The sequence below is a fragment of the Erpetoichthys calabaricus genome, chromosome 14 (genome assembly GCF_900747795.2).
Source record: "Erpetoichthys calabaricus chromosome 14, fErpCal1.3, whole genome shotgun sequence".
Taxonomy (NCBI): Eukaryota; Metazoa; Chordata; class Cladistia; order Polypteriformes; family Polypteridae; genus Erpetoichthys; species Erpetoichthys calabaricus.
Window position 1 is genome coordinate 44420725 of NC_041407.2, and position 12941 is coordinate 44433665.

Genomic DNA, 12941 nt, shown 5'->3' on the forward strand with positions numbered 1-12941 from the left:
GAGCACATGATCCTGAAAGGGCTAAAAAAAAATAAAAAATAAAAATAAAAATGCAAACAGCTGTTCTGCAGTCCCTTTATTCATTAAGACATACTGCACAGGTGGTCTTTGGCTAATGCAGACAGGTCAATTTGTATATCCGACAAACCATACTGGAGATTGACACATTCAAGTCCAAGATGTAAATCCACATTTAGGTTTCCTGGGGAGATACTGTAAATAGGAAAGCTCTTTAAGCATTACCAACCATTATACAATTGCCTTAGTTTAAAATATTACAATTTGCAAGCTTACCATAAAGGGGAAATTCCTACCTTATATAAAAAAAAAAAGTGTTACAAGAAATGCAATAAAGTGAAAAACAGGAAACTGCATCAAGGTCTTTATGAACTTGTTAAATGTGCTAGATAGAACCACACTTTTCCACAGGACATTTTCATAATCCACGTTTAAAACCATTAAGTTGTTGCCGATAGGTATTTCTCGTCATCTTAGATTTAGCTTTGTTGTGGAAAGAGCAAGGGGACACATTTAAGGATACTGAAAACCCATAAAAGGTGTGTGTGTGCTTATTTTCCTAGAGAAATTTGTTCTGAAATGCAGCCACGGACATTGGGTTTGAGTCAAAACAAAAAACACTTTGTTCAAAAGAAGTCAAAGCACTATGTACATGGGCACCTAGAGAACATTTGTCAACTAGCTTACCCACCTTTACACTGCATCCAGTCTAGGAACTAGCCTTGTCCACAATTGCCATCTTCTCCTCTAACTTAAAGCCTGATGATTCACTTTCTGACATCTTCCGTATCCTAAAAGAGTGGAAAGTGTTGGATTCTGCCCCATTTTGGTCAAGTAGAGGGTTTCTTTCACTATCAATATGTTGTATTTCTTCTGAAAGAGGCTCGTGAACCATTTCAAAAGATGCCTCCTGGTTTTCTAAATCATTTCCCAAGTCATTTGATAAAAGCTGTTCATCTTCAGGTTTGAAATTCTTGCCAACATTCAGATACTCATGTACAGGAAAGTCTTCAGAAACTTCATGCAAATCAGACAAGTGATGTGGAGCAGTCTGTTCATCTTCAGAAGCCAAGATCTGCAGTGGACCATTGCTCATCATTCGCTTTACTTCTAGGAAACAGAACAATGAAGTATCAATTCAGTTTAACAGGATGAAATATTTCCAGCATGTTTGTCTGTGCTCCATTCATTCACTAATAAAAACACACATTTAAGGCATCCATCAAGACCAGTTTAGTCTCTACAAGTGGAGTACCAACATGCTAGGACACCTGAAGCCAGTTTACAAAGCTGTAGGCCAAATCCACTTGTGGTTTGCCCACTATTGACCAATATGCAAATTGATAACTAGTCCAGCCGACTTCAGGAGTATTACCTTTTGGATGTTTGGAGCCTGTATCTTTTGCGCATTGAGAGTCACAGCAACTGCAAAGAGCATGACGACCTTCCAGTTCATACCACCTAGATAAACAAAAAGGATTCACCAAGGAACATGGTGGGGGCAAAGATGTGAATTAAAGTGGATTTGAATTTCCATCCAGAGAGCGAATTTTCAAATTATACTTGCCTCTTTGTTACTTTATCATAATTGCAAGATTTTGCACTTTTTGATAATACATCTGTCACAACCAACTCACAATGTACATAGACCTAGGGCCAAGAGGAAGCCAATTATTCTACGGCTGTGAATAGTCAGAAAGTGTAATGGAGTAAGATTTACCCGAGGAGATATTGCGTGAAACTGAAAGGCCTCTATTATAAAGTTGATGGTATCATTAGTTCTTGGCAGAACAAACTTTGAAGCACAATTTTCATCCTTGCCATCCACCATGCAGCTGAAAAGAAAGTAATCAATATTCAAAAAAAACCATTTACATCTACTGAACCCTGCAGCAAAGCTAATTGGGTTCTAGTGGTATATTGCTTTTTATACAAAGCATACAGCATCTGCAGAACTTACCCCAAGTTATTGATCAGAATGTGCCTGGAAGGAGAGAAGGGATCTGGGGATGCAGTTGCATGACAAGACTGAACAAAAAGCTTTTGTCTTGAAGATGCAAAATATGCAGTTGCCTGGAAAGCTATGGGCTGGCCAAGATAATATTTATTTCTTGTTGAAGTGGCAGAGAAGTCAGCTGAGAAACAATAGATTTAAAATTTAAAGTGGTTTTAAAAAAAAAAAAAAAAAAAAAAAAAAACACACCACACAATACCCATACACACTAACCATTCATGGTGTGAAGAGTGAAGCTGTACTGGTTTCTTAGGTTCCTAAAATAAGTGCCTCTGTTCCAAATAGGATGGTATGCCAGTTTATAGGAGTGGTGTAACCTACAAGGTCATAAGAGGACAAATTAGAAATGGAGGGTCCCAATTTTGAGAGAAGTAGCATAAAACACACACCCATACCTTTCATAAGAACACAAGAGGGTTACAGAAAATGGACTGGATCTCCGTATAGGCCCTTTAGGCTCTAAAGGTTTATAATAAAGGGTATTGCTGTAAACAAGCATGCCATTTACCACCTGAGCAGAAAAAAAAAAACAAAAAAAACAGTAAATAAAGCTTAAAAAAAAAAAAAAAAAATTGCCGCCTGCAATGAAAAAACTGATGTGAATAGATGGTGCAACCCCCATCTCACATTAGCAATAAGAAACACTTATGATGATTGTTTACAAGCTTTTTCTATTTCAAAGCATCCAGAGGGCAACTCTACCAATCTCTAAAGCAGAAGAGAGCATTTTACTACCTAGCTTCCATATTTAGAGCTGGTCTATTTGCTGGCCAGTAATAAAGACAGAGACAACCCCACACAAAACACCCCTACACAAGCCTGGCCTAATTAAAATCTTGTAGTCCTTTGTATTAACTGGAGTAAAGAGCAGGGATTAGTTTTGATTGATACATGATATTTCTACAATGTCAGCACAAAATATGGGTTTGGCAAATTAAAGACCAAGGATGACATTAGTCTGGGAGCCTCTGTGCAATACAGCAGTAGTCAGAAACCACTTCCATAATCTTGTCAAATTAAGACCTTTTATTAAAGGCAGCTACAAAGAGGTTACATTAACAGTTGTGCACAAGAAGGTCAGTGGAGAAAGTCTACTCAGCCTAATGAGGAGTAGAGTGTATACCATATACTAGACTGCTTTGGAGCCGTCCTAAAGATGTTATTGTGAATGAAACACTAAATTAAGAACATTCAACTATAAAGAGTCTGTGTCCAAGAAAAGTGCACCACTGTACTGACACATCTGCAGTAACTATTCATGTTAAACTACAAGGGTTTTCAAAATGTACACCTAAGAATTCTGTATCAATCCCATCCAAATAATTAAACTCTTAATATGCTCCTCTAACAAAGAGGAATGCGACCTGAAACAGATTACTTACTTGCGCTTTAGTATCACATCGCTGGAGGCTGTATTCAAAGATGACTTCCGATCCAAATTGAGAGGTGCTCGTGCAGCCTTTACCTAGGATTAAATCGGAGTCTTTGCAACCGAAGCCGCATAGAAACTTATCGACCCGCACAAACATTTTACCATCGAAACAAGACACCGCGACTGCCCACCTGGGCTGCGGCACAACTGGAGAAGGCAGAACTATCGGCGGGAGCCTCGGGTTCATTGCCCGCTGAAGAGCCAGCGGCATTGCCTCATAATGATCTCCGAAACGAGGGCGGAGTAGTTTATACGGGAACGGGGTAGCCTGCATAGGGATCCCATACTCTGGGACGTACTTAGCTGGGAAACTAGAATGGACTCCGTCTCCACCATTTTTAATGGAGGGAAAACGGGAAGAAGCATCCCTTGCAGTCTGCTTCCTGTTAATCGTGTCATGCCAAGAAGAGCTTCCCGAATCTTTACCTGCTAAAACGCAAACTAAAGAAAACCAAAAACACATAAGAGGTCGCATTTCTTCGATTCAGTGAGTCGCCGGTGAAGACGGAAAATACAAGGGCTGTGTCGCCATGAGTGCATTTATTGGTAGCGATTCCCTATACATTAATTGGGCACAATTAGAGTGCGCCCCACCCAAACCTCAAAAAGTGCCGTCCTCTAAATATGTGCTCTCAGCATCGCTGATCTGACAAGCCCGTGGCTCTGGGAAATCCAAGTAGTTTCTCAATCAGGACTATATCTGTAGCCATTAATTAACGAATACTTCTCAGCCCTTTACTATAAAGTATGTTACATTAGGTGATTTTATTTTCTATCAAAAACAAAGATACATACTGTATGTTTTCTCTCCTCGGTCATTTTCGTCTTTTGGTTACTTTTTACTAGTTTATGTGCGCTTAGTGGTATAGACCATGTGGAAAAATGCCTCAACTGTAAAAAAAATAAATAAAACTAATGTGCATTATCAGTGAAGATGTGCATCCCAATGTAAAAATTGAGAAGTACTTGGTTAGTTCTACCATTATGTCAGTTTAAAGGTTATATATATATGGGGACTGTTAGACACTATTAAAAATAAAGCTGATAAAGTCGTACTTTATATCGATGCCATATAGGGGAAGCATTTTAGTTCCCTAAAGAAACATACATTTGAAAGTTCCAATAAGATCAATGCTGGTTCTTTGATTTTTGCTGCCCTAGGCAAAGTTGTAAAAAGCGCCCCACCACCCCATTTGCTTTGAGAGGAAGCATCATTGCCTGTCCCACCAGGAAACAGGACTGGGGACAGCAAAGTATTTGGGACCTTGAATTCACACTTTGAGAATGCTGGTTTATAGCGATGTCTGCTTACAAGACTATCCCAGAAAAATACGCTCTTGAGTGGTGCTAGTTCAGTCAGAAAATAAGCAGGAAATGGCTTGTATTAGTAGTTTTCATTTCTCGCTTTTAGAATTTCTCGAAAGAATAAGAAACACTTATGTCATTGCTAAAACTGCAAGCATTGTTCTATAATTATCTATTTAAAGCACTAGCTAATCTTATATATAAACGTCTATGCGTGGAAGTGTGTGTCTCTGTCCAGCCCGAAAGTGAGAGCCCAGATAGCAAATTTCATCTGGCCCAAATCTGGTCCACTTCTGTTAGGACTTTCTGGCCCACTTACCACATGGATTGATGGCAAGAGAGTGGATCACATCCGGATGCTACATCCCAGCCAAAACAAAATTAAAACTCAGCCAAACCTGCCGAAGTCTGCCCAGCACTGAACCAGATGAAAATTAACTGGGCCTCATGTGGGCCACAGGTCAGATTTTCACTTTGCTCATTTAAATATAATTAAAATAATTAAAATAATATAATTGTATATAATTTATAAATTATAAATATATAATTTATAATTTAAATATAATTATACACCCTAGTAATATAATTATAAGTAGTAGTAAATATGGAGTAAATAATAGTATATAGTATTATAACTATATACTATACTATACTATATAGTTCTATACTATTCTATATACTATATGACTATAGTATTACATAGTATAATAGTATATAGTATTTTAAGTTACACTATTACTTATTTAAATATCAATTATTTACTCTTACTTTCCATATATGCTATCCGACTATTATCAACTGCATATCTTTAATATGAACAAACAAACCCAAATACGCATATTTAAACTTATTACATTTTATTGTCATATACAGTGTAATGCATTTCAACAAACAGAACAATCCTGAATCTGCATTACATAATCAGTAACAAAATTACTAATACTAAAGTTTGTAGATGTGACAATAATAAAAGTAAATGTTACATTTATATAGAAAACAAACAAAACAAAGTTCCTTGCATTTCTGACATATCCAAATAAATAAACCACCATGACAAAATAGTCTATAATACATTTACAATTTATACAGTTTTACATTACCATTTTCTTATGAATCATGTGAGCATACACATGGAAAAATAACAAATAAGCCTGTATGTGCCTAAAAAACATCACAGGTGAGATACACATATTATAAAATAGATTTTTACTTTACATATTGAACTTAATTTTAACTGTTGTCTTGCACAATGAATTTTTTAAATAACAAACAGGGAAAGGTTTCCTAAATGTAAGTCTTTAAAACAAGCACAAAACAAGAATGTATCAAACAGTGATGGTAAAAATTTCAGTCAACAAAATGTACAAACATTAATTTTATAAAGTCCATGATTGGATACCCACTATTACACACAGTTCCAGATGGTGCCTGATGTTAGAACTCAGAAAGCATTGAATGAGCACTAATCTCTTTGGGATGGTTGTGGCAGATCAAGTTATCACATTTGTCCAGCTTGTCCTCAGCAAAGGTTTAGAAGGCTGGTCTTAATGATGACTTGAAAGAACATGCATTTCACCTGCAGCCAAGACATCAACAGTTGATCAGTTACTTGAAATTATACAATTTCCTAATTAACTTCTTACTAGACGTGTTTGAGGGTTGATAGTGCTCACCTGATTCTTGATAGCTGTTCTTCCTCTGACGCTCCATTCTTGCTCGTCTCCCTCCATCCCTATCTGCAGCCAGATGAAGCCATCTCTTAATCCACATTTCTATTTCCTGAGTTGTGGCTCTTGATGTTACAGAGTTTCTTCGTACTGCATCTAAAGAACAGTCATTATACAGTCTGAGTCAATCAGCAGTTGATACTTAGTTATTTGTCAGACATGAGCATTGACTGCATCCAACCATAATGGTAAAGAAACAGGCTGCAAGTGTAGGCTATGTCTTTGTTGTTTATTTTCAGTAAACAAAGCGACTATATAAAATGTAGTTGTATTCTGACAAGAAACAATATTTACAACTAGAGATATTTGTACAATACAGTATTTGCATTCGTTACTGCCTAAATGACTGGCTTTAAATACTTCCCTGTAGTTAGTTCACAAACATGACCAATTGGTTATCATTAATGTTTAACCCGATTACAGGTTAGCATCACTGCTGGCTGAAGACTTTAAGACCCAAAGTAGAATTTTATTCTGTACAAATAGATTGCACTCTGATGCAAAAGCTTCTTTCCCTCTCTCTGTGTCTCTGGAGAACAAGCTGGGGTATGCAAAAATGACAAATTCCTAATGTAAGAACTTGTATATGGAAAATAAAGTAAAGTAGTTATCATACATGGCTATAATTTCCCTTTATTTTTTAACACCATTTAGTATTTTGCCTGATACATTTCATTTAATGTTGAATGTTAAACATTAGATCTTTTTTCCCCCCATTCAACTGGGGTTTCCTTGGTGGCCAGAGGGCCCTGAGCAGCCACTTAGTTTGTTTACATCTTGACCTGGCTATTAAAAAAGTGTTTGTGTGTTAAGGTTTTTTCAAACAGTAGTTTCTGACAAGGAAAGTGACATTTAATAAGGAACTATTGTCCATGTCAATGTGAAACCTAAGATGGTTAATGCCGAGAACATGTACACTTTTTATTTGGTCATAATGCATATAGTTTACCTTTAATAGCTTGATTTATTGTAAACAAACAACAAAAAGATACTCATCTCACAGAAATTTTCAGTCACAGGTTACTTCATTTTAAAAGGCAGTGTATGCATATTGAAATCATTATAAATACAGTACTCACCAATCACAATATCCTTAATGTGAAGGCTATGAAAACATGTTTTTCCATTTATTCCCCTCCAGTTAAGTTGTTTGGCCAATGAATTGGTCAAAGTTTGCCTCATGATTCTCCACACCGTGTCTCTCACATCAATGCCTCCTTGAATCCCAAGCAATGTAATCTGCCAAAGGTTTATAGAAAGAAAAAAAATAATTCACTGGAGTTCATAACTTCTTAAGATGCTCGATGCAATAGAAACATTAGGAGGAATCGGAACAAGCAACAAAGTAAAATATACTAGAAGTTCAAGCACCTATGTTTTTAGGTAGCTTTCCAATGAAGCTAATATAGGTGGAGCTATATAATAAAATGTACATGCTGAATCTTTGGGGTAAGCTTGGACATGGGACTCTAAGCACCATTTGATATGATATGCCAGCAATGTCAAATAAAAAAAGCTTTTGACAGTCCTTTAGCATATTGTCATGCCCAATACTGACGGCCTTTACAGATGTTATCTGTGGTCAGACATGTCAAGTTATGAGCACTTCATATAATTTTCAACAAAGATTTGACTACAGTAGCAGTCTTCAATACTCCCAAAAACTGACAACCATGCTCGGGTAGGAATTTTTTCAGCCCTTTTAAAAATGTAATCTTGTAGACTGTTAAAAGCTTTTCTGACTTAAATAATTAACAATATATTTATTTTTTAACTATGCCTATGATTTTGACTACAAATCACAGCTTGTGCATATCTGATGAGCGCCATTTGGGCATTTAAGGCAATACAACTTGAAGCCTGTCGTTGTTTGAAGGTATATGTTTCAGTTGTTATTAAAAAAGTTCTTCCTTACTAGTTTTTTTTTTAAATCTCCACCAACTGCTAGGTCACTTTCAAGCTGTTGCATGGATGTGAGATCTTGAAGTGGAAGAATGTCTTTTTCCAGCACTGGATCTGAACCACTGTCACTACAGCATTTCTCATGTAGGTCTTGTACGGTTTTTAAAATCACTTTGACTTGCTCCATCATCATCTCCTGCTTAACCAGAATGTTTCGAAGAATGGCTAAAACAATGTACAAACACCACAAAATTAATATCAAACAAAATAAGATCATAATTGTCACAGACATTTACCAAAGGGGATGAAATGTAAACTATAAATTGGCAAGCATGATGAAAAGTGGAAAAAAACAGATGAAAAGAGAATCCATCCATCCATCCATTCTCTTCCGCTTATCTGAGGTCAGGTCACGGGGGCAGCAGCTTGAGCAGAGATGCCCAGACTTCCTCTCCCCAGCCACTTCTTCTAGCTCTTCCGGGGGAATCCCAAGGCGTTCCCAGGCCAGCCGAGAGACATAGTCCCTACAGCGTGTCCTGGGTCTTACCCTGGGCTTCCTCCCGGTTAGACGTGCCCGGAACACCTCACCAGGGAGGCGTCCAGGAGGCAGCCTGATCAGATGCCCGAGCCACCTCATCTGACTCCTCTCGATTCGGAGGAGCAGCGGCTCTACTCTGAAAACCTTCTATGATGAATGAAAACTTTGGACGGCGTTTTCTCTTGCCCGGACATGGGTCACCGGGGCCCCCCTCTGAAGCCAGGCCTGGAGGTGGGGCTCGAAGGCGAGCACCTGGTGGCCAGGCCTGCACCCATGGGGCTCGGCCGGGCACAGCCCGAAGAGGCAACGTGGGTCCCCCTTCCCATGGGCTCACCACCTATGGGAGGGGCCAAGGAGGTCGGGTGCAGTGTGAGTTGGGTGGTGGCTGAAGGTGAGGACCTTGGCGGTCCGATCCTCGGCTACAGAAGCTGGCTCTTGGGACGTGGAATGAAAAGAGAAGGTAAAACCAATTTAGCTGTATTAATGAATAAAGGTAATGAAAAGTGGGTCCTGTGAGAAACATTAAATACACACACAAAGTTGCACAGATTCATAATTCTTTTACTCAAAATGTAAAACATTTAGGGTAATTATTTTCGTGCTTCACAGTTGACTCTGGTTATCAGGGCTTTATTTAAAGTGACAAACACAGAGGCAGCTATATTAAAGAGAAACTGAGATAAAACACTTACGGCCATAAATGTCTTGATTTGGTCCATTTTGTTGTGAGGTAGACCAGTGTCTAAATGCAGTATTTGCAATTTCCACACACTCTGGGGTTAGGTGCTCTTCCACTGTAGATGCACTTTGATTTTTGTAATCATTTCTCAGGCTTTTCATTTCTTGAGTGCATCTTCCACATTCAGTGGACCTACATTCAGAATGTAGCTGAACACTGTCAGATTGATGCATCCTGCACATTGATTTTGCATTTTGTCCAAGTTCTCCAAGGTCAGCAGACATCTTGGTGGTTGATTTTGAAAATTTTTGAGGAGGGGTTATCTTGGGTGGTGGAGGTAGATGGCTTTTGGGTTTGCTACAGACATCACCGTCACTATCACTATCAAATCTTGTGTTTGCTCTTTGGGAAAAGATTAAGAAATTATTGACAAAATACACAGTTATACAACATACAACTGTACAATTATGAGAAAAAATGCTTTACCAATTTAGACAAATTTTCATGAATTAGCCTTGTGGTAGTTATACTAAATTAAATTACAGTATATAAATAAAATGAGATAACTGGATCATTAAACTTAGTGTTTTCTCTTTAAAAGATCAAGTATTACAGCTTGAAAATTCACTGTATTAACACAAGCAACAGTCGGCAGGTGATGCTACAGTTCAAGCATATTAACTATTTCAGGCTTACATTTTCCTTCTTTTTGTCCTTTTTGGAATTTCATCATCTTCTTCATCTTCTGCTGTCTGCAAATCTGAGTGTCTTTCGGCAACTGGAAGCTTCAGTCTTGCAGTTCTGTAATTATCTGTTAAATTCCAGATGTAAGAGCATTTACTCTATCATATGGATATACAGTACTCAGGAATACAATTATACCAGGGTGGTACAGTGGTAGCACTGCTGCCTCGCAGTAAGGAGACCTGGGTTCCTGTCCCGGGTCCTCCCTGTGTGGAGTTTGCATGTTCTCCCCGTGTCTGCATGGGTTTCCTCCGGGTGCTCCGGTTTCCTCCCAAAGACATGCAGGTTAGGTGATTTGGAGATCCTAAATTGGCCTTAGTGTGTGTATGCGTGTGCACCCTGCGATGGACTGGAGCCCTGTCTAGGGTTTGTTCCTGCCTTGCACCCTGCTGGGATGGGCTCCAGCAGACCCCCGTGACCCTTTTCTGGATATAGTGGGCTGGAAGATGACATGATATGATATGACAATTATACCAAATATTATAAATACAAACCTGTCGTTTACATAACTTCAACCTTAAATGATTTCCAGTTTTCTTTCGGCTGCTCTTTATTTATTATAGCCTTATGGATATCTCCAGTTTTATATGGTGGCCAAGCACACACTCCATTGGATACCCAATTGGATGGCACCAACTCAACTTCCATGCATTCCGAAAAATTCACAATGTGATACATATCCTACAAAAATTACTAAAAACAAAGATTTTTTTAAAACATTTAGAAAAGTCCTTGATAAATGCACTTACAACATGCATGCATGCTTACAATTACTAATCAAATATAACAATAATAATACATATGATTAATATATACAGTAAATTATATTAGTTAAACATGATTTCATTTGTACAGTTGAAATAATCAAATTTGCTTACCTAGCAACTTCACACACCACCATAAATCAGTCCAGAATATAAAGAATGCAAGTGGTGGGGTGATGAGAGTTTAAAAAACTAATTAGAAAAAGCACTTATGAACTCTGTAACACAACAGGAAGGAAGAAACAAACAAACAAAAAAAAAACACTGTACCAATTAATCTGTATTTACTGTATATGAAGTAGGGGGATTACAAGATATTTGTCATTTAGTGGCAAACAGACATATTTCAGCATGCCAGAACCAATAGGTAAACACTGAAGATTTGAGGAAAGCTTGGACACAACAAAAATCCCAAGGCATGAAGAATCAATTGGATATTCAAAAAATATGGCCTTGTGTTGGTATTCCTGACAGATAACATATTCCCTGTCTTCATGCACAATTATATTTTGAACTATGACAATTTTATTGTCAATTTTAATACAGGAATCCCCTGTAGAAACTTTGATGACAAATCCATTAAACTCCACCCCTTTAAACTGGAGTACTACCTCAAAGTGTAATGGAACTGGACCATCTGAATGTTGCATTTTAAACCTCTTTTGAGGGTGTATGCTAAAATCAGAATTTAAATGCAAGAAGTCAAGCTCTGAAATCCTACGTATAACCTGTGTTAAAGGACAGTGAGGTCATCTAACACTTTTCTTTAGCTTTCTTAGATAATTTTCAAATGGAAAACCTGATATAACATCCAAACTACCATAGACTTTAACATCTTGACTTAAATGAGTTAGCCCATGTACATTATAGCTGACAAACTCAGGACCATATAACTCACTAAAATGCTTGACAAATGCCACTAGCAGAGAGTTGGCAAAATCATTCATAGTTGAACAATACTCAGGACTTGCTAAAATGTATATACCCACAGAGAGCAGCATGAAATTTTGATACACCTCAGAGTGCAATATCTCTCTCAAAACAACTGGACCCGTGTACAATAAGAATTGTCTCAACTCAGTTGCTTTCCACCGTAGTCTTTCAAAAAGGGAACGGGGCTTCCTTGCAAACTCGTTAGGAATGAAACCACGTAACGCTACCAACTTATCAGAAATTAACGACACTTGACTGGCTGAAACACGGCACTGTAGTGGGCCATTGCTTCCTATCCACAAATCCAAGAGACGTCTCATTACTCCTAAGCATACAAGGTGCATGTAATCATGCGGGAATCCCTTAATCATATCTATGATTTCTGAGAGAGGTGAAGATTCTACATGGTGTGCATCATCATCTAATGTTTTAAATGATTCACCTGTTCGAAGACTTGCAGTGGTTTCTGGAAATGTCATACGGTGGTTTACATATACTCCTTTTTGTACACACTTATCACAACTGTGATATCCAGTGTGTGATTTTATGCCCTTAATAAAGGCTCTAGCAGGTGCATCGCAAACAACTGAAGATAAAGTGATGAAAAATGTTTTTCCTTTCACAGAAAATCCTTTTCCAATTGTTTTTAACTCATTAACTAGAGCACTCAAGTATTCAGAAAGTGAGTTTGGTTTTGAACATCCACAGAACAATGCAATCAAAACTGGAATCTTGATATAATTCTTAACAATTCCAAGAACTGGCCAAAACTGAAGTGAAGAACTCTTAAAAATAGGAAGCCCATCAAAATTAAGTTGTAAATTAAAAGTGTGTCCACTTGGAACAGTTGACCATACCTTTTCAAAGAAAGCTCTCAGAGAATGT

At 37.8% G+C, this 12941-nt stretch overlaps 3 protein-coding genes across 5 annotated transcripts in view; all 3 read right to left on the reverse strand.

The window, feature by feature from the left end:
- Positions 1 to 12941, reverse strand: part of LOC114664624 (CD276 antigen-like) — a 233561-nt gene that overhangs the window by 83676 nt on the left and 136944 nt on the right. The gene's annotated exons all lie outside the window — the stretch shown is intronic.
- LOC114665213 (zona pellucida sperm-binding protein 3-like) lies at positions 64 to 3998 on the reverse strand. 3 transcript variants are annotated; one of them, XM_051936332.1, is made up of 10 exons: positions 3415 to 3998; positions 2428 to 2543; positions 2246 to 2349; positions 1979 to 2153; positions 1739 to 1853; positions 1586 to 1668; positions 1394 to 1479; positions 710 to 1128; positions 295 to 314; positions 64 to 213 (listed from the first exon to the last, which is right to left on the reverse strand). In XM_051936332.1, the coding sequence occupies exons 1-8, from the start codon at positions 3937 to 3939 to the stop codon at positions 728 to 730; spliced, it is 1605 nt and encodes a 534-aa protein (XP_051792292.1). In that variant the 5' UTR covers positions 3940 to 3998; the 3' UTR covers positions 64 to 213; positions 295 to 314; positions 710 to 727. The 3 variants fall into 3 exon arrangements, with proteins under 3 accessions (XP_051792292.1, XP_051792293.1, XP_028675479.1); XM_051936333.1 differs by lacking the exon at positions 295 to 314 and having other exon boundaries at positions 710 to 1125; XM_028819646.2 differs by lacking the exon at positions 295 to 314.
- Positions 8333 to 12941, reverse strand: part of LOC114665028 (uncharacterized) — a 33971-nt gene continuing 29362 nt past the window's right edge. Inside the window, exons 3-5 of the mRNA XM_051918959.1 lie at positions 10312 to 10457; positions 9629 to 10017; positions 8333 to 8623 (exon numbers count right to left, since the gene is read on the reverse strand). Coding sequence (XP_051774919.1) covers positions 8382 to 8623; positions 9629 to 10017; positions 10312 to 10457 — 777 coding nt within the window. The 3' untranslated portion in view covers positions 8333 to 8381. The remainder of the gene's footprint in view (positions 8624 to 9628; positions 10018 to 10311; positions 10458 to 12941) is intronic.

Bases quoted from the DNA above. Each gene is read 5' to 3' on its own strand.
- LOC114665213 (XM_028819646.2), bottom strand. From the start codon at position 3,939: ATGCGACCTCTTATGTGTTTTTGGTTTTCTTTAGTTTGCGTTTTAGCA. The intron at 2,350-2,427 runs GTATGGGTGTGT...ATGACCTTGTAG, and splicing joins CTCTTGTGTTCTTATGAAAG to GTTACACCACTCCTATAAAC. The intron at 1,480-1,585 runs GCAAGTATAATT...TTGTTTATCTAG, and splicing joins TATGATAAAGTAACAAAGAG to GTGGTATGAACTGGAAGGTC.